Consider the following 24,688-nt stretch of genomic DNA (forward strand, 5'->3'; position numbering starts at 1 on the left):
TATGTCCAAACACTGTCTTATATTGACTAAACAGCACTGCGAACACTTAGAACATTAAAATTCTTCAGTCATTTAGGAATCATACTAAATGCAATAATAGTACACGAAACAAGCACAACGTGGAACAGACGGTCTAAGCAAAAGGTCCAACAGGTAAAGTTCAAAAATCTGATCCAGTCACGCTTTTCTTTTCCCAGGAAGACGTCTTCCGTTCCAGCGACTGGAGAATAGGGGTCCACTCAAGGACAAAAGTCCAGATTCAATCCAGTTCCAAGACAGGCAGCTAAATAAACATCTCTGGAATATAAGGATCTCGTTTTCGCAGAGAGCTTCATCTAAGCAGAGCGGTAAAGCTGTAGATGACTGGGGAAGGCAATGGCAAACCACCCTGGAAAAAAGTCTGCCATGAAAACGTTGTGAAAGCAACGTCACCCCAGATTCGGAAATGACTGGTGCTTGCACAGGGGACTACCTTTTACCGCTCGGTGGGCAATTGTTTGCACACGCAGATAAATCAACAGAAATCAGCTTCAAATGTTATAATAGCCCTGGTGTTTGTGTAAGTTGCCCTTAGCAACATTAATGACTGCTGATCTGTTCAGCTCAGCAGCAGTTTCACATGTACGTAGTTTTTTGGAGGGGAAAGGATGCAAACCTGTCTGGCAGGTGCTTGAATCATTTGGTGTCCAATCTAGCAGGAATGGTGATCCGTACATATCTAATTGGCACGGTCAAACAGTAGGTTTGACAGTTGAATGCACTGCTTGAGAAATTTGTGGCATTCTTAGTACGGATAAATGAAGCTGTGACATTTCAAAAATCTTGGCTTCAAATACTAATCCTTTGGGCAGGGCAGAAGATAAGCTAGTTGGCGTCTAGAGGAATTTGTCATGTCAAGGCTGCAGCTACAGTCTGATGGGTTTGGGATGGAAACAGAAGTTTACTGACTTTGCAGACTGCGAAACCAGAAACATGGTAGAAAAACATTTCCCTGGTTGAACCAGGAAAATACTGGGCAATCTTTCCAGGACAACAACATATCTTCCGAGTAGACTTAATAATTGCCAGCATAGTCCATAAAAATATCAGGAAATTTTGAGGGTGGTACTTAGGAAGTGTGGAGTTTGGGAAAGATGTGTAGTCGCTTCTGGGTGACATTCTAGGAATTTCCCCGATATTTATGGGAAAAGACCACGCACATGTAAATCCCTAGGGCATCACTATGATGGCCATTTCCTCTTCCCGACTGTGTTGTGTTTGCAATAGCTATCTTTTATTTGGCAGTTTAAATATTTTATAGATGCATTTTAATGCTGTTTAATGTTTTAATTTTTTTTTAATGCTTTGATATTTGTCACCTTGGGGAGTCCACTTGGCCGGAAAGGTGGCATAGAAATGTTTAAAATAAATAAAATTTCTGCCTGTTTTTAATCCTGCTTCTCAATTTTTGTGGACGGGGGATTGAGGCCGAGGGTGGAGGTTTTCCTGCTGCAGGTGGGCAAATGGCAAAGTGATTTGAAGAAGAAGATGATGATATTGGATTTATAGCCCGTATTATACTCTGAATCTCACAATCTCCTCTACCTTCCCTCCCCCACACCTTGTGACACCCCACCTTGTGGGGCTGAGAGAGCTCTTATAGCAGCTGCCCTTTCAAGGACAACTCCTACAAGAGTTATGGCTAACCCAAGGCCATTCCAGCAGGTGCAAGTGGAGGAGTGGGGAATCAAACCTGGTTCTCCCAGATAAGAGTCTGCGCACTTAACCACTACACCAAACTGGCTCTCCACACCAAACTGGCTCTCCTTCTTCCTTCCTTATATTATGTTTTGCTCGTGCGTGTGCCGGTGGCGTGCTGGTACCCAACAGGCTCAACATGTGATGCCACACCAATTGAGAGAAAATGTTAGGAGCGGTAGGGCTCTGGAATGCCAGAGATTTTGTAACTCCTGGGGGGGGAAAGTCTTTTGTATCAACTTACTCCAGATGTGTCTCTGGGCCTGCCTTTGAACGCAGGACAATGAGGCGTGCCTCTGGGGTGTGTGTGAGAGAGACTGAGACTGGAATTTCAATTTACGCCAGGCTCAGGAAATGGGGCAGGTTATACAACTGCTCAGATCTATTAGCGCAAAGCGCCACGGCAGTGAGAGCTAGCAGGGCCAGGCATGTGAGGCTGTGACCCACTCCAGAGCAAGCCCAGCGTAGGAGCCAGGAAGATGGCTGGCTGTCATTCATGTTTCTGAGTGGGAGTACGACCATAACTACAGTGGAGCTATCAAGTAAGGAGGCCAGCCGACTGGGTGGGACCTGGAGATTCCCCATAATTATAGCTCATCTCCAGAGATCAGTTCAATTGGAGAAAATGGATGCTTTGGAGCAGTGCTTTTTTTGAGCAGGAACAAAGTACCGGCTGGCTTGGTGTCATGGGGTGTGGCCTAATACGCAAATGAGTTCCGGCTGGGCTTTTTCTACAAAAAAATCCCTATGTGAAACAATGGTGGTATCAGGGGGGTATGGCCTAATATGCAAATAAGTTGCTGCTGGGCTTTTTCTACAAAAAAGCCCTGTGTGACACAATGGTGATGTCAGGGAGTGTTGCTTAATATGCAAATAAGTTCCTGCTGAGCTTTTCCCTACAAAGCAGCCCTTCACAAAGCAATGTCAGGAGGTGTGACCTAATATGCAAATGAGTTCCTGCTGGGCTTTCCTTTACAGAACAGCCCTGTGTGAAACAATGGTGATGTCAGGGTGTGGCCCAATATGCAAATGAGTTCCTGCTAGGGTTTTTCTACAACAAAGCCCCATGTGAAACAATGGCGATGTCAGGGGGTATGGCCTAATATGCAAATGAGTTCCTGCTAGGCTTTTTCTACAAAACAGCCCTGTGCGAAACAATGGTGATGTCGGGGGGTATGGCCTAATATGCAAATGAGTTCCTGCTAAGCTTTCTATACAACAAAGCCCTGTGTGAAACAATGGTGATGTCAGGAGGGTATGGCCTAATATTCAAATGAGTTCCTGCTAGGTTTTTCCCTACAAAACAGCCCTGTGTGAAACAATGGTGATGTCAGGGGGTATGGCCTAATATGCAAATGAGTTCCTGCTAGGCCTCTTCTACAAGGCCCTGTGTGAAACAATGGTGATGTCAGGGGGTATGGCCTAATATGCAAATGAGTTCCTGCTGGGCTTTTTCTGCCAAAAAAGGCCCAACTTTGGAGGGTGGACTCTATAGTATTGTATTCCCCTGGGGTTCCTGCCCTCCCCAGGCTCCATCCCCAAATCTCCAGAAGTTTCCCAACATGGATGCGGCAACCCCCCCCCCCACACCCAACCAGTGCGGCCTGGCAACCCTAGATATCAGTAATTTGGATTTGGTGGGCAGCATCAAATGCAAAAGCGGGATTCAAGATTTACAGAGGCCGGAAATTTAAGATTTGCTTCTGGTTTTTGTGTCTGCAAAAGAGAAACTTAAACATACTGTGCCCCTCCATGGCCAAAGGCATGCAGGGAAAACTTTCCCTGTTTCTTTTGCCTTTTAAATATGCTGACTGGTTCTTTTGAATAAGCATGCCAACTTTGGAATCAAAAAGAAAATCTGGAACCTGCGTAGGGCCTGGGCCTTGGGTTGCCAAGGTGCAGGTGGTGGCTGGAGATCTCCTGGGAGTATAACTGATATCTAGCAACTGAGACCTGTTCCCCTGGAGAAAATGGCCATTTTAGAAGGCCATGCTCCATTGAAGCCCCTGCTCTCCTCATGCCCCACCCTCCACAGGTTCTCCCACCCCAATCTTCAGGTATTTCTAGGGTTGCCAACCCCAGTTGGGGGCAGGGGATCCCCCGGTTTGAAGGCCCTCCCCCCATTTCAGGGTTATCAGAAAGTGCGGGGTGGGGAGAGAAATGTCTTCTGGACACTCCATTATTCCCTTTGGAGACTGATTTCCATAGGGTATAATGGAGAATTGATCCATGGGTATCTGAGGCTCCAGAGGGTTTGTTTTTTGAGGTAGAGGCACCAAGATTTCAGCATTGCATCTGGTGCCTCTCCTCAAAGCACTCCCCATGTTTCAAGTAGATTGAACCAGTGGGTCCAATTCTATGAGCCCCCAAAGAAGGTGCCCCTATCATCCATTATTTCCTATGGAAGGAAGGCATTTAAAAGGAGCATGGTCCCTTTAAATGTGATGGCCAGAACTCCTTTTGGAGTTCAATCGTGCTTGTCACACCATTGCTCCTGGCTCCACTCCCAAAGCCCCAAGATATTTCTTGTGTTGGACTTGGCAACCCTAGGTATTTCCCAACTTGGAGCTGTCAACCCTACCTCTGCTGCCATCTGCTCTCCCCTCCAATAGCCAAAGCAGCCAGCTGAAAATTATTTGATCAGGCTCCCACCTGCAATCCGTGCTCGATTTCCAGGAAACGCGGCGCTTACTTTGTGCCTTGCCAATGACATCAGTTTGCAGGATGTTTTGTTCCACTGAAATCACCTCTCAGCCGCCTCCTCCTTTGCCAGCTATAGTTTCCTCAAGGAGCTAGAAATGGGGTTTAACTTGCCTTTCCCTGATTCCTGGGATAAGAGGGCCCAAAGAATTCTCCAGAAAATTGATCCAAATGTGTAGAACAGTCAATTCCAGTGTTATAATACTTGGCCAATTCCACACTAGACCTTTAGTAATCCTGGTTCAACCCTGTCCCCAAACTGATTTTCTACATTAGAATCATAAACTCAGTTGGTTTCTATGATTCCATGATTCAAGTTTAGAATGCCAGTTTGGGGACAAGGCTGAACCAGGGTTAAAGGTCTAGTGCAGAAGGTCTAGTGCAGAAGGTCTAGTGCAGAAGAAGTGGCATGGTCAAAGAAGTGGCATGGTAAAGTACAGGGTTTCCCAATTTTTTTTCCCCCTGTTGTCCAGACAGAGGTTTGGGTGGCGGTTTTTCCCCCGTGGTCCAAACATCAGAGAGAGGCGAAGGAGCATGCCTGGCTGGCGTGCAGTCTCAGTATCGCTCCCTGAGCAATGCAAAGACTGCACGCTGGCCAGGAGTGTTCCCCACTGTCTCTGATGTTTCCGAACATCAGAGAGGAGCGGCAGAGGGCTTCTGGCCAGCATGCAGTCTCTGTAGCGCTCTGAGCGTCCCTTGCCTGAAGGATGCTCAGAGAGTGCTACAGTCAGCGGTGGCGTGGGGGGCAGTGGTTGGAGTGCGCCGGCACAATACGGTGCCAAAGATAAATAGAAGGGGGGGGCAGTCAGGCAACCCTTGGTGACCCGGCATTGAGGCTTTTGTGGCCCAGTACCGGATCGCGACCCCGCAAATGGGAAATGCTGTTATAGTATATTAGCACATTTTTGAACCTGTATTATCAGATTAATGATCTCTGTAATGCTTTTCTTTCCTTTGTTCAGTTCTTGGTCGTGCATAGGTCAGCCTATAGAATGTGGAATATATGTTTGTTGTATGCTTGCTAAAGTAAAATTAAAAAAGAATAAAAGTAAAGTAGACTTATAAGAAGATCGATCAACAACACTTATACTGCTTATGACCTTCCAACGCTAAGAGTTTTTTTGTTTAACAACATTATCCATTATTTTATGCATACTAAGCAAACTGCTTCATGATATAATTTTAAGTCTGGTAATTGAAATCCGCCTGTCTCTTTTGCATCTGTTAAAATGTTCATTTTAATTCTTGGTTTCTTCCCCGCTCACACAAATTCTGAAATTTTTCTTTGCCATCTATTAAATTGTTTACTGTCTTTCACAATCGGAATAGTTTGAAACAAATACATTATCCTTGGTAGAATATTCATATTAATTGCAGCTATTCTACCCAACAGTGACAAATTAAGTTTATTCCACTTTAACATATCTTCATCCATTTTACGCCATAGCTTCTCATAATTATTTTTGAACAAATCAATATTCTTCATTGTTATCTCCACACCCAAGTATTTTACCTTGGAGGTAACTTCACAGCCCGTTAGTCTCTGCAATTCTTGTTGCTTATTTATTTGCATATTTTTACATAGAAGTTTTGATTTTTCTTTATTAATACAAAGTCCTGCCAACTCCCCATATTCTTGTATTTTGACTAACAACAAAGGTGTGACTTGTATGGGGTTTTCATTTATAAACATTATATCATCTGCAAATGCTCTGTATTTATAAGTAAATCCTTTTACTTTTAATCCTTCTATTTCTTCATCTTCTTGAATTTGCATCAGTAATATTTCAAGAGTCATTATAAACAACAGTGGGGAAAGTGGACAACCTTGTCTTGTACTTTTACTAATTATCATGTCTTCTGTAAGATCAGCATTTATACATTGCACGTTGTTTAGTATATATTGCTTTTATCATTCTTATAAAGCTTTCTCCCAGCTCCATTTTCTCCATTACTGCAAACATAAAATCCCAATTTAAATTGTCAAATGCTTTCTCTGCATCCGCAAAGAATAATGCTACTTCCTTTTCTGGATGTCTTTCATAATATTCTACAATATTTTCAACAGTTCTGATATTATCTCTTATTTGCCTTTTGGGAAGAAACCCCGCTTGATCTTCCTTTATAAAATTTATCGAATATTGTTTAAACCATTCTGCCAAGATTCTTGTATATATTTTATAGTCATTATTTAATAATGAAATTGGTCTATAATTTTTTTTACGTTCGTAACATCTCTATCTTCCTTTGGAATCAAAGAAATAACAGCTTCCTTCCACGTATTTGGTATTTTCCCTTTTGTTCTTATCATATTCATCAATTTCTGAAGTTTTGGGATTAACTCCTCTTTGAGGGTTTTAAAAAATTTAGCTGTATATCCATCTGGCCCAGGAGCTTTTCCATTTTCCATTGCATTAATTGCTGCTTCAATTTCTATTTTTTCAATTGGATCGTTCAAAACTTTTCGCATATTTTCTGCTAAGGGTGCTATTTTTATCTTTTGTAAGTACTCATCCATCTTTTCTTTCCTTATTTTAACACCTTTAAATAGCTTGGCATAATATTTAAAGAATTCTCTTTTTATTCCTTCTTGATCTACCACCTCTCTTCCATCCACCACAATTTTATTAATAATTTTACTTTCTCTCTTTTTCTTCAGTTGCCAGGCCAAATATCTTCCGGGTTTGTTTGCTCCCTTGAATGATTTCTGCTGCAATCTTTTCAGATGCCATTCCAGTTCTTTATTTAACAAATGTCTCATTTGTGTTTGTAATATTGTAATCTCCCTTATAATTTTCTTTTTCCCTGGCACCCTTATATGTATTATGGGGAAAAAAAGATAGACAGCTTTTTCTCTCACCATTATATAAGAAACAGTTTGCTAAATACATGGATGAAATATAAGAAATATGGAGATGAGAGAAAACCGTTATGGATAGTGCCAGCAGAAGTGATAAAAATAACAGCTGAGACGGGTGAAGAAAAGTGGTTGTCATATAATCAACTATTAAAAATACAAAGTGGCAAAATAGAATTGAAAACTATTGAAGAGCTGAATAATAAATATGATTGGTTTCAAATAAAGAGCTTGGTGGAGAATGACATTAAAACTGAAGGAATAAGAAAAGAACAAACAGTGCCACTGGACTCAAAATCTTTATGGTATATGACTCCAAAAAAATTAGCAAAGATGAACAACAAGATGCCAGATAGGTGTTGGAAATGTAAAAAGCACGAAGGTTCTTTCTACCATATGTGGTGGACTTGTGAAAGGGCTAAAATGTTTTGGCAAATGATTCAGCAAGAGATTTCTAAGATTTTGGGATATGAATTCAATAAAGTGGCAGAGACTTTTCTGCTGGGATTACAAATGGAAAAATTTCCAAAAGAAGACAGAACTTTAATATGTTACTTGCTCTCAGCTGCTAGGACATGGTATGCGCAGCTGTGGAAGCAAGAAAAAATACCAGAGAAATGGGATTGGATTACAAAAGTTATGTCATGGAGTGAAATGGACAAATTAACGAGAAAATTAAGAGACTATGATTTGGAACTTTTTAAGTTGAAGTGGAAGAAATTCAGAAGATACGTAGAAAAAGAGTGGAAAATAAAAGGACATTGGACAATCTTTGATAATGATTAAGGTTTTTAAAATAAGAATATAACTGTTGGTTGTTTTTTTTTTCTTTAATAGTTAAGCGTACCTTTAATATTTGTTTCCTTTAAGTAAATAACACTGGCGGGGGTCAAGTAACGGGGGGAGGGGTGGGGGAAAAGTAAGATATGGGGTAGAAAGTTTTTTCTTTTACTTTAAGTTTTTATAAGTTGTAGATATAGTTTTGCTACCATATGTTACTAATAAAATTGTTTATTACTAAAAAGAAAAAAGAAAAAAAAGAAAAGAACAAACAGAAATGGAAAAAGTTCTGCTTGGAGACAACGAAAAATTAATTTCAAAATTATATAAATTACTTTTAAAATGGTCTGCGGAAAATGAAGTAGTGAAATCTCAAATGATTAAGTGGGCAATTAATGTAAATAAAGAAATACAGATGGAAACTTGGGAATATTTGTGGAAGAACTCTATGAAGCTTTCGACGTGTCATAGTATTAAAGAGAACTGTTTTAAAATGATGTATAGATGGTATATGACTCCTAAGAAATTGGCAAAGATAAATAATAAGATGCCAGACAGATGTTGGAAATGTAAAAAACATGAAGGTTCTTTCTACCATATGTGGTGGACTTGTGAAACAGCAAAAAAATATTGGCAGATGATTCAACAAGAAATTTCTAGGATCTTGGGATATGAATTTAAGAAAGTTACAGAGACTTTTCTGTTGGGATTACAAATGGAAAAATTTCCAAAAGAAGATAGAACTATAATTTGGTACTTGCTTTCAGCTGCTAGGACATTATATGCGCAGTTGTGGAAGCAAGAAAAAATACCAGAGAAATGGGATTGGATTGTAAAAGTTATGACATGGAGTGAAATGGACAAATTAACAAGAATTTTAAGAGACCATGATTTAGAAGTTTTTAAGATGGAGTGGGAAAAGTTCAGAAGATATGTAGAAAAAGAGTGGAAAATAAAAGGACGTTAGACAATTTTTGATAATGATTAAGTCTTAGAAAAAAAAAGAATATTAATTTTTGTTTTTATTAGTTAATTTTTAGTTAATTAGTTTTATTAGTTAAGAAGAATACTAATTTTTGTTTTTATTAGTTAAGGGTACCTTTAAACATTAGTACTTTAAGTAAATAACACCGGCGGGGGTCAAGTAATGGGGGGAGGGGTGGGTAGAAAGTAATATATGGGATAGATAAAATAAGTTATTAATGATGCAAGAAATATAATTTGTTACCATATGTTACCAAATAAAATTGTGTTTTAACCAGAACACCTATACTGCTCAGAAGGGTGGAACAATTTGTGTTCCGCTCCCTGAATCACAACACCATGTATGGAGAAATTATCAGTTGCTGTCTTCCTTGCCCCTTTCTATGCAGTCTATCTTGAGCCCATCCAGAGTCAACTCATCCGTGGTGTGACCTGTTCCAGCACATCTGGGCCACATGATATGCAGAAACTGATTCAGAGATGAGGAGGACTCATCACCTCGACCGTCTGGCAGGGTACGGAAACAATGTGTTGACCTAGTTAGTCGGAAACCGACTGTCTCACAAACAGATGATGGCATAATCAAGCCAAACGCTGGCACGTCTGATCAATTATGAGCCAAATGCCTGCCATTATGATAATAAGGCACATTACAGTTGCCAACTTCCAGGTACAGGGCTGGAGTTCTGGAACAACATCTCCCTATGAAGCTAATAATCTCCATAATGTGCTAATATACTATAGCAATATTATAGGATATCAGCACATTTTTGAACCTGCATTATCAGAATAATCAGGGCTTCTTTTGTAGAAAAAGTCCAGCAGGAACCCATATGCATATTAGGCCACACCCACTGATATCACCATTGTTCCACACAGGGTTTTTTTGCAGGAAAAGCCCAGCAGGAGCTCATTTGCGTATTAGGCCACACCCCCTGATGCCAAGCCAGCCGGAACTGCGTTCCTATGTGTTCCCGCTCAAAAAAAGCTCTGAGATTAATGATCTCTCCAATGCTTTTCTTTCCTTTGTTCAATTCTTGGTCATTTATAGGTTTACCTATAGAATGTATAATATATGTTTGTTGTATGCTTGTTAAACAAAATTTAAAAAGTAAATAAAAAAAATAAAGTAGACAACACCTGTACTGCTCAGAAGGGGAGAATAATAATAAGGCACTTTATAGTTGCCAACTTCCAGGTAAGGGGCTGGAGTTCTGGAATGACAACTTATCTCCATTCTTCGGAGATCACTTTCCCTGGATAAAACAGTAACAGAAGAAAGGGGAGGAGGAGATTGGATATATACCCCGGCCTTCACTCAGAGTCTCAGAGTGGCTTACAATCTCCATCCCTTCTTTTCCTTACAACCGCTCACCTAGGGTTGCCAAGTCCAATTTAAGAAATATCTGGGGACTTTGGGGGTGGAGCCAGGAGACTTTGGGTGTGGAGCCAGGAGACATTAGAGGTGGAGCCAAGATTAAGGCTGTGACAAGCATAATTGAACTCCAAAGGGAGTTTTGGCCATCACATTTAAAGGGACGGCACACCTTTTCAATGCCTTCCTTCCATAGGAAATAATGAAGGATAGGGGCACCTTCTTTTGGGATTCATAGAATTGGACCCCCTGGTCCAATCGTTTTGAAACTTGGGGGATATTTTGGGGAGAGGCTCTAGATGCTGTAATGAAAATTTGGTGCCTTTACCTCAAAATACAGCCCCCCCCAGAGCCCCAGATACCCGCAGATCAATTCTCCATTATTTTCTATGGGAATAAATCTTCATAGGGAATAATAGAGTTCCCAGCAGACATTTCCCTCCCCTCCCCCTGCTTTCTGACGACCCTGAAGCAGGGGGAGGGCCTCAAAACCGGGGGATCCCCTGCCCCCACCTGGGGATTGGCAACCCTACGCTCACCCCGTGAGCTAGTTTGGGCTGAGAGAGTTCTGAGAGAGCTGTGACTGACCCAAGGTCACATCAAGGAGAGAGGACTCTATGAAAGGGGTCCCCAACCTTTTTGACCCCATGGGCACCTTTGGAATTCTAACACAGGGTGCTGGGCACAACCACAAAATGGTGGCCACGGAAGGCGCACAAACGAGAGGAACACCCAAGGGCAGGGGATAAGGGAAAAGAGGAGTGAGAGAGAATAAAATCAACACTGTGAGGACAGCTATCAGAGAAACAATGTTATTTTAATCTGTGCCCCCAATCTGATCTCCAGTGGTTGATCAGAAGCCTGGTTGAGTAGGAGACCCGCTCGGCCCAGCCATTTCCTACAAACACTTGGTGTGTACCAGGGAAGGTGTTGGTGGGTGCCATGTTGGGGAGCCCTGATCCATGACATTCACATCCCTGCTGACCTCCCTCTCTTCCCCAAACTCTACCCTTCTCAGACAATCCGCCCCCCTGCCCGCTCCAAGTGTCCATGAATTTCCCAAGCTGGAGTTGGCAACTCGAGGCATTTCAACAGATCTTTGTGGGTACAGGGCCTTCACCTCTGTGGACTCCACCTAATACATATACCACTGATTGAGCTCCGGCTAGCTTGCCAACTGTTGCGGGGTAGCTCGTGTATCTCCTAGAACAGGGGTCCCCAACCACCGGGCCGTGGACTTAGGGTTCAAGAAATATCTGGGGATTTTGGGGATGGAGCCAGGAGACTTTGAGGGTGGAGTCAGGAGCAAGCGTGTGACAAGCACAATTGAACTCCAAAGGGAGTTCTGGCCCTCCCATTTAAAGGGACCGCACACCTTTTAAATGCCTTCCCCCCACTGGAAATAATTAAGGATAGGGGCACCTTGTTCGGGGGCTCATAGAATTGGACCCCCTGATCCAATCCTTTTGAAACTTTGGGGAGAGGCACTGAATGCTATGCTGAAAATCTGGTGCCTCTACCTCAACAACATGCCCCCCTCAGAGCCCCAGATACCCGCAGATCAATTCTCCATTATATCTTATGCGAATGGGTCTTCATAGCGTAAAATGGAGTGCCCTGCGGACATTTCCCTCCCCCCCCCGCTTTCTGATGACCCTGAAGTGGGGGAGGGCCTCCAAACCGGGGGATCCCCTGCCCCCACCTGGGGATTGGCAGCCCTATGTGGACTGGTCCTGGTCCATGCAGGGCCGGGGCTAGGCTTTCCGGCGCCCTAGGCATATCACCCACTAGTGCCCCTTCCAATTATTAAAAAAAAAATAGAGGAAATGAAGAGTGCCAAACGCGAAACTTTTTGCATTTTTAATTTACTGATTCTTAATTTTAATTTTTTTTTTAAAAATGCAACAAGTTATTTTAAAAAATTGTGAGAATAAGTGCTTGCTGGCCACGCCAGGAAGGAGGGTGGTGGGATAGGATGAGGTGGGAGGACAAGACGCACATCGGGAAGAGGGGGGTGGCTTGGCTTTGTTGACGGCAGCTTGGTGATGGGAGAGGACAAGGAGACAATGGTCAGGAGCCAGAATCATGTGTCAGGGAGGGGGTGCCCAGTGGTGCACCCTAGGCCAGGGGGCACCCTAGGCGACTGCCTACTTTGCCTACTCCCACGCACCGGCCCTGGGCCCGTGGCCTGGTAGCAACCGGGCCATAGAGTGAGGCAGAGGCGGGACCTGGGCGGATGAAAGAGGCAGCACAGCCTCACTCTGAGGCAGGGAGGCAGCCTCAGAGGGAGGCAGCCTCAGAGGGAGGCAGAGCAGCCCTGCTGCCTCTTTTGTCTGCCCCGGTCCCAGGCCCAGCAGAAGAGCGAGTGCTGCTGCAACCTTAGCCTACCCCTCATTTATAGACCCCTGCCAATCAGATGATTGGTGGGGGTCTTTAAATGGGAGGGGGAGGCAGACTGGCCTTCTGTCACCTGGCCACCTAGTGGGCAGGAGGCAGAAACAGTCCCAGTCCCCCCCCCATTTAAAGACCCCCACAGGGGGCAGGGATGGGGCGCGGGCCAGGGGCACCTTGGGCAGCAAAAACCCCAGCGTCGCCCCCCCCCCCCCCACTGGTCTGTGGGAAAACTGTCTTCCACAAAACCAGTCTCTGGTGCCATAAAGGTTGGGAGCCACTGTCCTAGAGAACCCAGGAAAAGGTCACAAGATCGGCTCCGGGTTTTTCTTAAAATGCTTTTATTTCACAAGATTCTCTGCTGCTCTGTTGAACCGACAGCCTCATTTCTGATGCTGTTCCTGACGAAGCTTGTAGGAAGGGAATAACCCTGCCACAGTGTTATTCTCTTTCTACAAGCTTCGTTGTGACGACTCTCCTGGTGTTGTGCTCTTTCTAATGAGTCATGCCTATTCTACAAAGTTAGAGAGACCAGCCTCCAGGTGGGACCTGAGGATCCCTTGGAATTACAGCTTCTCTCCAGACAATAAAGATTAGTTCCCCTGCAGGAAATGGATGCTTTGGAGCAGGGGTGTCAAACATGCAGCCCTGGGGCCAAATCAAGCCCATGGAAGGCTCCTATCAGGCCCCCGAGCAACTGGCTGTCGTCTGCTTCCTTCTCTCTCTCTTGCTTCCTTCTGCATAACAGCTTGCTTCGCAAGGCTTGCTCAATCACACAGGAGCTACAGAGCAAAGCCTCTATTTTCTCCATTGTCTGAGGCTCCTCCCTTGGGGGCAAAGGGGGGGAAGGCAGAGCTTGTTTTTCCAGGCTCTCTCAATCGCACAGCAGAGCTACTGAGCTAGCCCTCTCTTCCTTCTATTGGCTGAGGCTCCCCCACCCATCCCCTGGGGAAGGAAGGAAAGAGCCACAGCTTCTTTTGCCCAGTTCCCTGGATCCCATTAGAGAAATACAAAGAAAGCACCTTTATGATCTTTATGAAGTTTATATCTCTGCTACCTAATTTTAAATAGGTACACACACGGCCTGGTCCAACATGGCCCAGCCCAACAAGGTCTCATTTATGTCAGATCTGGCCCTCAAAACAAATGAGTTTGACACCCCTTCTTTGGAGAGTAGACTCCAGTGTTTCCTCTAAGCTGTGAGTGTGAGTGGCCACTCATTAACACCAGAAGCCTTCCTCAGCAGCAAGCTGGAATCACGGCAGGTCTTGCACTGCCTATAGCCCATTTTAAGATTATGGCAATTATATTCTGCTCAGGGTGTGAACTGCTCCACTCAGCGCGGGGGGAGGGGATCAGAAGGAGCATTGATGGCATCGTCCCCTCCTGAGGTCCCTGTTCTCCCCAGGCCCCATTCCCAGATCTCCAGGAATTTCCCAACCTGGAGCTGGCAACCCTACCTACCCCCTCCTATCTCCTGCCAGTGGCCGGGGGGAATCAGACAACCCTACCACAACTATAAGGCAGCTTCAAACCTGATTAACTCTTGAGCCAGTTTGGTGTAGTGATTAAGCGTGCGGACTCTTATCTGGGAGAACCGGGTTTGATTCCCCACTCCTCGCAGCTGCTGGAATGGCCTTGGGTCAGCCACAGCTCTTGCACAGGTTGTCCTTGAAAGGGCAGCTTCTGTCAGAGCTCTCAGCCCCACCCACCTCATAGGGTGTCTGTTGTGGGGGAGGAAGATAAAGAAGATTGTGAGCCGCTCTGAGACTCTGAGATTCAGAGTAGAGAGCGGGATATAAATCCAATATCTTCTTCTTCTTGTGACTCTCAACCAAGATGCCCCGTAGACTGCTGTTCCATTAAAAGGGAAGTGATCGCTAATGCAGCATCCCCAAGAGTAGTTGATAAACTGAAATCAATTGGGTTAGACCCTGAAAATTTATTAGAGGGAGGGCAGAAGTATGCAAGGAGTTTGATTTCTCAAAGATTTAAGGATATCGAAGCACAAAATGATTATGCAGGCCTAGCTTTTTGTTATAAGAAACTGAAACTGGGACCAAGTCTAAGTTCCGCATCTTAACTTGGATATATAAAAAATCCTAAATATAGATGGGCATTTACTAGAGCCCGTTTTGATGCGCTTCTATCAGCAGTCCTTTTTGGTAGATATACCCAGACTCCCATGAATTAGAGGATTTGTTTTTGTGCGTCCGATCAGGTGGAGTCAGCTGCCCATATATTTCTTCATTGTCCTATGTATGATGAAGAGAGGCAGCACCTGCTGATACCCCTTCTCTCACATTTTAAACCGTTGGCAAATTATCGTAAATATGCCGAGGAACAATTGGTGAAGTTTTTATTGGCTGACAACTATGATTCCGTTTCACGCAAGGTTGCTAGGTATTGTTATCTGGTAATTAAAAAGCGTAGATCGTACTGTAAATCGAGTCATTAGTGAAGGATTAGTTCGGTCCGGAATTTTAGGAATTATGGCTGTGACTGTCTATTGCCATGTTCTTATATTGTATTATCGTATATTATTTTGTATGCTGGTCTTATGACTGTTTTAATAAACTTTGCTTGCTACTTTACTACTTACTTACTTACAATACTCCCAATGCCCTGTGAAGACATGAAGGTCTCACAATGCCAGAGTGGGTGTGCGTAGGATGACTTTTGATTCTGAGAGATTGTGGTTTGTCTAAGAGAGAGGAACCTCACTGCCATAGAGTTCACCTTCCAAAGCGGCCAATTTCTCCAGGGGAACTGACCCGTCTTCTGGAGGTGAGCTGTAATTCTGGGAGATATCCAGGCCCCACCTGGAGGTTGGCAAGCCTACTGATTTGGCCTCTGTCTGGCCATAAGGGAAGAATGTAATGGGGCAGTGCGGCTGCTAAGATGCTACTGTGTATCCTGTGCATCAATGTGCACGCCTTGTGGTTCTCCAGCGATTGCAGTTATTGCAATCTGAAGAAGTGTGCGTGAACACAAAAGCATATACTTGGATTATAACTTTGTTGGTTTTAAAGATGCCACTGGACTCCAACATGGCTGCCCACCTGAAAATATTTATGTACTTTGTTTATACCCTCACTTTTCCCTCAATGGGAACCTGAAGTGGCTTATGTCATTCTCTCCTCCTCTGTCGTATAGAATCATAAGAGTTGGAAGGGACCTCCAGGGTCATCTAGTCCAACCCCCTGCACAATGCAGGAATTTCACAACTACCTCCCCACCATACACACATTCACAGTGACCCCTGCCCCGTGCCCAGAAGATGGCAAAAACCTCCAGTACCCCTTCCCAAAGTGGCCTGGAAAAAAATTGCTGACTGACCCCGAAGCCTTCACGACACCCCTGTGAGGTAAAAAGCTAAAGGTGCAAGCACCAGTCATTTCCGACTCTGAGGTGAGATTGCTTTCACAATGTTTTCACGGCAGACTTTTTACGGGGTGGTTTGCCATTGTCTTCCCCAGTTATCTACACTTCCCCCCAGCAAGCTGGGTACTTGTTTTACCGACCTCAGAAGGATGGAAGGCTGAGTCAACCTCGGGTTGGCTACCTGAACCCAGCTTCCACAGGGATCGAACTCTGGTCATGAGCAGAGAGCTCAGACTGCTGTACTGCAGCTTTACCAATCTGCGCCACGGGGCTCTTATACCCTGTGAGGTAGGTTATGCTGAAAGGAGATGACTGGCACAAGATCACCCAGCAAACTGCTATGTTACAGGTGGGAACTGACCCCAGATCTTCCAGGTCCTAACATTCTAACCACAATAGGCATCAGTTCTCAATATGTTAAGCCCTTCCCCTTTTTATTCTTATAACAGCAGCGGGAGCTCACAGGAGCACAGCTCCTGATCCTTTCTGAGAGCTCCACTGCTTCCTTCCCACCTTGTCCACTGAATAGTAGGTGCAGCTGCATAACAATCCCCGGATGAGCTCCACCACCTATTTTTCTACAAAACGACCCCTGCACAACAGCATTGGTTGGGCAGCGGCTCCGAGCCCGTTCCTTCTTCCCTCCCCTCAGTTACAGTCCAGCCACTTACTCCACCCTGGGAGAAAAAAAAGTTTAGCGCCACAATTCATTCTCCGTCTGACAGTTCTAAAAGAACCATCGCCCACTTTCCTAGAAGCGCACCTGTACCTTTACCGACAACGCAGGAAGCAGAAATGCAACACTGGGGAAATTTGCTCAAGCAGTGGTAGGAAAGGCTGCACCTGGCGGATTTCTGCCTAGTACCCTTACAGCTCACAAGGAGAGCCAGAAAGGGAGAGGGGGAGCAGGCGGCCACTGGGTTGTTTGCTTAACGCCAGAATGGAGAATCGCTAATTGCAGGAGACGGACATAAACAGGCGCTGGCTGGCTAAAGCCAGGGAAAAGGCTAGTCCAGGAATACGCAGAGCCACCTTCTCCCCCTCCCAGAGAGGGCCGCTCACCTGGAACTCCTCTGCCAGCTGCCCCTTCTCCTGCCCTGCTCTGGCCTCCACCTGGGCTAGGAAAGCCCTCAGGTTCTCCGCGCAGCGGCTCATCCCCTCTGCCGGCGAGAGGGACCAACCAGCCAGTGCCTGACCAATGCAGAATTGGAACTGAGGAGCGTTTTGAAAGGCGAAGAGGAAGTTCAGGTCCCTGCACCACGCCTCCCCGGTGCAGCTGGTGGGATGGGCCCAGACCTGACTGACGCTTGGCCCTCTCTTAGGAAAGGGAAGGTAGCTTGGCTGCGCCCGGCAATCAGGGCGTGGATTCCAAGCATACAAGGCGGTGGCCCCAGCAGTATCAGGTGAAGCCCGGTCTGTGTTTCTTGTGGCTAGGGAATGGTTGTCCTGTGCTCGAGATTTCTGCAACAGTGCCCCCGGGCCATGGCTGCAACTCGGGATGCGCAAAAAAGCAGGCAGAACATGCATGTTCGCCGGGAAGCAAGTTCTATCTCAGGGCTGGCCAAACTTGCATAATGTAGGAGCCACATAGAATAAATGTCAGGTGTGTGAGAGCTGCAAGATACGAATGTCGGATGTTTGAGAGCCACGAGACAGGGAGGAAGGGAGGAAAAGAGATGGGGGAGGGAGAAGTAGAAAGAAAGCAACTTTAACTTTAAGAAGACGACTGCAGATTTATACCCCGCCCTTCACTCTGAATCAATCTCCTTTATCTTCTTCCCCCACAACAGACACCCTGTGAGGTGGGTGAGGCTGAGAGAGCTCTCACAGAAGTTGCCTTTTCAAGGACAGCTCTGAAAGAGCTATGGCTGACTGAAGGCCATTACAGGACCTGCAAGTGCAGGAGTGGGAAATCAAACCTGGTTCTCCCAGATAAGAGCCACACGTGTTTCTTTCACACATATTGTGTGGCTCTCGAAGCCCTCACTGCCTCGTTGACTGGCGTGGAGAAGGCATTTCTCTCTTTAAAGTTCACTTCTCCAAGACAAGCCAGCTGGTAGCTTAGAGAATGCATTTAAAGTTGCTTTCTTTCCACCTCCCTCTCTCTCCCTCCCCCCCCTATTTGCCTGCCTGCCTTCTTTCCTTGCAGCTCTCAGATGTTCATGTCTTGGAGCTCTCAAACATCCGACATTCAAGTCTTGCGACTCTCATATAACTGACGTCTATGCTATGCCGCTCTTACGTTAAGTAAGTCTGGCCACACCTGCTTTAGCAGGTGGACTTTATGGCCGCAATGATCCCTGTCTCCCCCAGGATCTACCCAAAATCTCCAGGAGTTTCTCCACCTGGATCTGGATCCAGATCCGGCCTTAGGGTGCCTCCTAATTGGCCGTTTCCTCTCCCTATCCCCTGCCGGTGGTCAGAAGGGACTTGGCAACCCTGTCCAGCATCCACGACAACACTGTCATGGTTGCCAGGAGCAAATGACAAACCGTTTCAAGGATGGCTCATAGCCTGGCCAGCTCTGCTTGGGGGAAATACCTGGGGATTTGGGGGGTGGAGCCTGGGGAGAGCAGGGTTTGGGGATGGGAGGGACCTCAGCAGGGTATAATGCCGTACAGTCCAACTCCCCAAGCAGCCATTTTTTTAGGGCTGCCAATCCCCAGGTGGTGCAAAAGAACAGTGGCAGCACAATATATGAAATACAAAAATACAAAAATACAAAATATTGTGCACAAATACTCTTAACTGGTGTAAATAAAGTTCTATTATAATGAAATGAACAGCCTCCAACAGTGGGCATACATTCATACAGTATAAATAGAAATAGAAAACAACAGTCTCAAAACAATATTCCAAGGAGGACCCCACACAGTCACAGAGTTTTCAAAATGAGTACAATGACTCAAAAATAAAGTTCCACAGGAGTCCCTCCGTTGTTTGTTGACTTCTGAAGGCTAGAATTTGTCCTTCAGAAGTCAACAAACAACGGAGGGACTCCTGTGGAACTTTATTTTTGAGTCATTGTACTCATTTTGAAAACTCTGTGACTGTGTGGGGTCCTCCTTGGAATATTGTTTTGAGACTGTTGTTTTCTATTTCTATTTATACTGTATGAATGTATGCCCACTGTTGTAGGCTGTTCATTTCATTATAATAGAACTTTATTTACACCAGTTAAGAGTATTTGTGCACAATATTTTGTATTTTTGTATTTTTGTAATCCCCAGGTGGTGGCAGGGGATTCCCCGGTTTGGAGGCCTTCCCCCTGCTTCAGGATCATCAGAAAGCGGGGGGTGGTGTGGTGGAGAATGTCTGCTGGAGATCATTTCCCATGGGGCATAATGGAAAATTGATCTGCGGGTATCTGGGGCTCTGGGATCTGGGGGGGGGGGGCATTTTTTGAGGTAGAGACACCAAATTTGCAGCATAGCATCCAGTGCCTCTCCCAAAAATACCCTCCAAGTTTCCCCTTGCTTCAATCATATGAGCCGCAACAGAAGGTGTTCCTATCCTTCATTATTTCCAAAGGAGGGAAGGCATTTAAAAGGTGTGCGGTCCCTTTAAATGTGGTGGCCAGAACTCCCTTTGGAGTTCAGTTGTGCTTGTCACAACCTTGCTCCTGGCTCCACCCCCAAAGCCCCCAGATATTTCTTGAATTGGACTTGGCAACCCTACATTTTCTCCCGGGGAGCTGATCTCTATAGCCTGGAGAACAGCTGTCATTTTGGGAGGTCTCCAGCCCCCGCCTGCAGATTGGTAACTGGAATGCTTCTAAATTACTGTTGCCTCCAGCAAGCACTTTGGTTGTTCATGCTGGCTGGCCCCGGGTTTTGGCCTCAGGGTGCCTCCTAATTGGCCATTTCCGTGCAAGTATTTCCCCGTTCCAGCATATATTTATTTATTGACAAGACTGACATCCTGCCTTTCTGCCCTCTCAAGGGCCACCAAAGCAGTGAGCAATTTAAAACACACATGATAAAAGCATGTTTTAAAACCATTAAAAGCCAACATGGCCTTATTCATCCCTCAAATGAGGGCAGAGTCTTTCTTTTTTAAGCGCTGACTTTTCACAACAGCATCCAAGGTTGCCAATTCCATCACAGGAAATCCCTAGTGACATGTGGGGAAGCCAGTGTTCCCTCTAAGCGGAGTTAGTTTGAGTTACCTCACAGTTTTTTAGCCTCTGGCTCACATATTTTTGACTCGGTCCAGGAAAAATGGCCCCAGAGCAAGCAAATTGATGCAGTTGCTCACCATTTTAATGCCAGTAGCTCATCAAGTAGAATTTTTGCTCACAAGACTCCACAGCTTAGAGCAGGGGTGGCCAAACTTGCTTAACATAAGAGCCACATAGAATAAACGTCAGAAGTTTGAGAGCTGCAAGGCATGAACATCAGATGTTTGAGAGCAGCAACTTGCAGCCTGCAAGACAGGAAGGAAGGAAAATAGATGGAGGAGGGAAGAGGGAGAAAGAGGTGGAAAGAAAGCGACATTAACTTGAAATGCATTCTCCAGTCTGCTGGCTGGCTTGGCAAATTGATTTAATGCCTTCTCCAAGCTGGCCAATGAGGTAGTGGGGACTTTGAGAGACACACATTAAGTGTGAAAGAGCCACATTTTAAGGTTTAAGGCTTATTTGGATCCCGAGCCACAGTTTGGCCACGCCTGGTTTAGAGGAAGTACTGAGGGAGACATGCCTGAGGAGCGGAAAGTTTGAGAAGGGAGCTCGGTGGACATGTGACATAGACTCTGCTCCCCAAAGCTGCCATTTCCTCCTGGTGGGGTGGTCAGGTCCCCCAGTAGAGCTAAACCATAGAGCTCCGTGTAAATCCTAGAGTGTTCACCTGGGTTTGCACAGGAAGTGATGTAGCAGCGTTGGTGCAATGCCAATCATCAGGACTCTACCCTGGTGTCTCCTGGGCATTGCCAGTGCTGGTCTGAGAACCCTACCGCCAGATAGGGTTGCCTGCCAGCTCTGTGTTGGGAAATTCCTGGAGAGTTAGGGAAAGGGGCTGGGGGAAGGCAGAGTTTAGAGGAGGAGGAGGAGCTGTTGGTTTTATACCACACCCGAAAGAGTCTTGGAGTAGCTTACAATCACCTTCCCTTCCTCTCACCGCAACAGACACCCTGTGAGGCAGGTGGGGCTGAGAGAGCTCTGAGAGAACGGTGACTGACCCAAGGTCACCCAGCTAGCTTCATGTGGAGGAGGAGTGGAGAATCAAACCCAGTTCTCTAGAGTCTGCCGCTCTTAACCACTTCACCAAACTGGCTTCAGGAAGGACCTCAGCACGGCAGAACATAAGGTGCCAATCCCAATGTGGGGGCAGGGGATCCCCTGGTTTTGAGGTCCTCCCCCCACTTCAGGGTCATCAGAAAGCAGAGGAGGTGGGTGGGAGGGAAATATCTGCTGGGCACTCCATTATTCCCTATGGAGACCGATTCCCATAGGGTATAATGGAGAATTAATCTGCAGGTATCTGGGGCTCGGGGGGGGCTTTTTTTTGAAGTAGAGTCACCAAATTTGTAGTATAGCATCCAGTGCCTCTCCCCAACATACCCTCAAAGTTTCAAAAGGATTGGACTAGGGGGTCCGATTCTATGAGCCCCAAAAGAAGGTGCCCCTATCCATTATTTCCAGTGGTGGAGAGGCATTTAAAAGGTGTGCAGTCCCTTTAAATGCAATGGCCAGAACTCCCTTTGGAGTTCGATTATGCTTGTCACAACCTTCCTCCTGGCTCCACCCCCAAAGTCTCCTGGCTCCACCCTCAGTCCCCAGATATTTCTTGAATTGGACTTGGCAACCCTAGTAGAACACCATAAGGGTCCATCCTCTACGGCAGCCATTTTCTCCAGGGAAATTTTGGTTATAAACTTTTGTGTGCATGCCCACTTCTTCAGCATAATTGCAGGAGATCGCCAGACCCCATACTATCTATCTCTGTAGTATGGCGATCAGATGTAATTCTGGGAGAAATCCAAACCCCACCTAGAGGCTGGCAACCCAAATTGCATCTGTGTACCCATTCAGTGCAGTTTGGAATGGCCTTCGGGGCAAAGCAGAGGACGAAGCTCTTTGCACAACTTCCCAGAGCAGCGCGTTGCATGAACAAGAGCTGCAGCTTCTTTTGCTTAACCACAATGACCTCCTAGAGGCGAGAAGCGAAGAGTAAAGATAGATGTAACATTTTTAGATCTGGAAGCGCCCTTACCGCATCCAGTCCACGTACCTTTCCTCTCTGAGACCTGGGGGTGGGTGGGAACAGCCTCACAAGCGAGTTCGAATCAGAAACTGGCCATGTATGGTATTGATCGGTCGCTCATCCTAGTGACGCCATCAGGATCAGGCTGCCAACCTCCAGGCTGGCAGTGCAAGAGAGAATCACGGACAAACATTGAAACAGGAAAAAAAAATACGTGAAAAATAACGAACATAAGAACTTAAGAGAAGCCATGTTGGATCAGGCCAATGGCCCATCCAGTCCAACACTCTGTGTCATAGTGGCCAAAATTTTTTATATATATATACACACACACACACACACACACACACACACACACTGTGGCTAATAGCCACTGATGGATCTCTGCTCCATATTTTTATCTAAACCCCTCTTGAAGGTGGCCATGCTTGTGGCTGCCACCACCTCCTGTGGCAGTGAATTCCACATGTTAATCACCCTTTGGGTGAAGTACTTCCTTTTATCCGTTTTAACCTGTCTGCTCAGCAATTTCATCGAATGCCCACGAGTTCTTGTATTGTGAGAAAGGGAGAAAAGTACCTCTTTCTCTCCTTTCTCCATCCCATGCATTATCTTGTAAACCTCTATCATGTCACCCCGCAGTCGTTTCTCCAAGCTAAAGAGTCCCAAGCGTTTCAACCTTTCTTCATAGGGAAAGTGTTCCAGCCCTTTAATCATTCTAGTTGCCCTTTTCTGGACTTTCTCCGATGCTATAATATCCTTTTTGAGGTGCAGCAACCACAACTGCACACAGTACTCCAAATGAGACCGCACCATCGATTTATACAGGGGCATTATGATACGGGCTGATTTGTTTTCAATTCCCTTCCTAATAATTCCCAGCATGGCGTTGGCCTTTTTTATTGCAAACGAACACTGTCTTGACATTTTCAGTGAGTTATCTACCATGACCCCAAGATCTTTCTCTTGGTCAGTCTCTGCTAGTTCACACCCCATCAACTTGTATTTGTAGCTGGGATTCTTGGCCCCAATGTGCATTGCTTTGCACTTGGCCACACTGAACTGCATCTGCCACGCTGACGCCCACTCACCCAGCCTCAACAGGTCCCTTTGCTCACAATCCTCTCTGGTTCTCACTACCCTGAACAATTTAGTGTCATCCACAACCCAATCCTTATTACAATAGAATTTCAGTATTATTATTATCCACATGATTCATAAATACTTTCACAATAATAATACATTAGTCAGATAAATAGACATATAGATGATTTTTAAGTCCACTGAAAGCTTTATATCATTTTAGAAGAAGAAGAAGAATTGCAGATTTATACCCCGCCCTTCTCTCTGAATCAGAGAGGCTTACAATCTCCTGTATCTTCTCCCCCGACAGACATCCTGTGAGGTGGGTGGGGCTAAGAGGGCTCTCACAGCAGCTGCCCTTTCAAGCACAACTCCTGCGAGAGCTATGACTGACCCAAGGCCATTCCAGCAGCTGCAAGTGGAGAAGTGGGGAATCAAACCTGGTTCTCCCAGAGAAGAGTCCATGCACTTCACCACTACACCAAACTGGCTGTCTTTAGACAATGACAAAGTGCTAATGTAAGTCAGAAAGTCCTTTGAACACATTTCAAAGTGGAGCAGAGTTTCCAAATGGCCCTCAATGTGGATAGCCAGCATATTCTACACCTTTCAATGAGATCACATCTTCATCGAGGAGAGTATAGTTGAACAGTCCACAAGCTCTCAGTTATTTTTCTTTACAGAGTATCCTGCTCAATGTCTCATGAGTGGAGAAATTCTATTGTAATAAGGAGTGTGTTCGTTATTTTTCATGGATTTTTTTTTCCTGTTTCAACCTCCAGGTGGGGTCTGGTGATCTCAGGCCTCGGATTCAGCAAGAGCTCACAAGAGCACAGCTCCTGAACCTTTTTGAGGGCTCCCCCTCTTCCCCCACACCTACCTCATCCACTGAATAGTAGGTGTGGCTACATAATAGTCCCTGGATTAGGAAAGCGGCAGCCAGCCAGCCACCAGGGGCTTTGCCACACCCCCAGCAGCCCTCATTAACTCCTGGAGAAGCCCAAGCCACCTAGGGTTGCCAATCCCCAGGTGGGGGCAGGGGATCCCCCGGTTTGGAGACCCTCCCCTCCCTTCAGGGTCGTCAGAAAGCGGGGGGAGGGGAGGGAAATGTCTGCTGGGAACTCTGTTATTCCCTATGGAGACTTATTCCCATAGAAAATAATGGAGAATTGATCCGCGGGTATCTGGGGCTCT

At 45.6% G+C, this 24,688-nt stretch overlaps 1 protein-coding gene across 1 annotated transcript in view; it reads right to left on the bottom strand.

Moving 5' to 3' along the window:
* The window catches only part of PTPN18 (protein tyrosine phosphatase non-receptor type 18), a 78,785-nt gene extending 61,368 nt beyond the window's left edge, over nucleotides 1-17,417 (bottom strand). Inside the window, exon 1 of the mRNA XM_060252351.1 lies at nucleotides 17,271-17,417. Within this exon, the coding sequence (XP_060108334.1) occupies nucleotides 17,271-17,363 (93 nt within the window). The 5' untranslated portion in view covers nucleotides 17,364-17,417. The remainder of the gene's footprint in view (nucleotides 1-17,270) is intronic.
* Nucleotides 17,418-24,688: the final 7,271 nt, after the last annotated feature.

The sequence above is a fragment of the Heteronotia binoei genome, chromosome 13 (genome assembly GCF_032191835.1).
Source record: "Heteronotia binoei isolate CCM8104 ecotype False Entrance Well chromosome 13, APGP_CSIRO_Hbin_v1, whole genome shotgun sequence".
Classification (NCBI taxonomy): domain Eukaryota; kingdom Metazoa; phylum Chordata; class Lepidosauria; order Squamata; family Gekkonidae; genus Heteronotia; species Heteronotia binoei.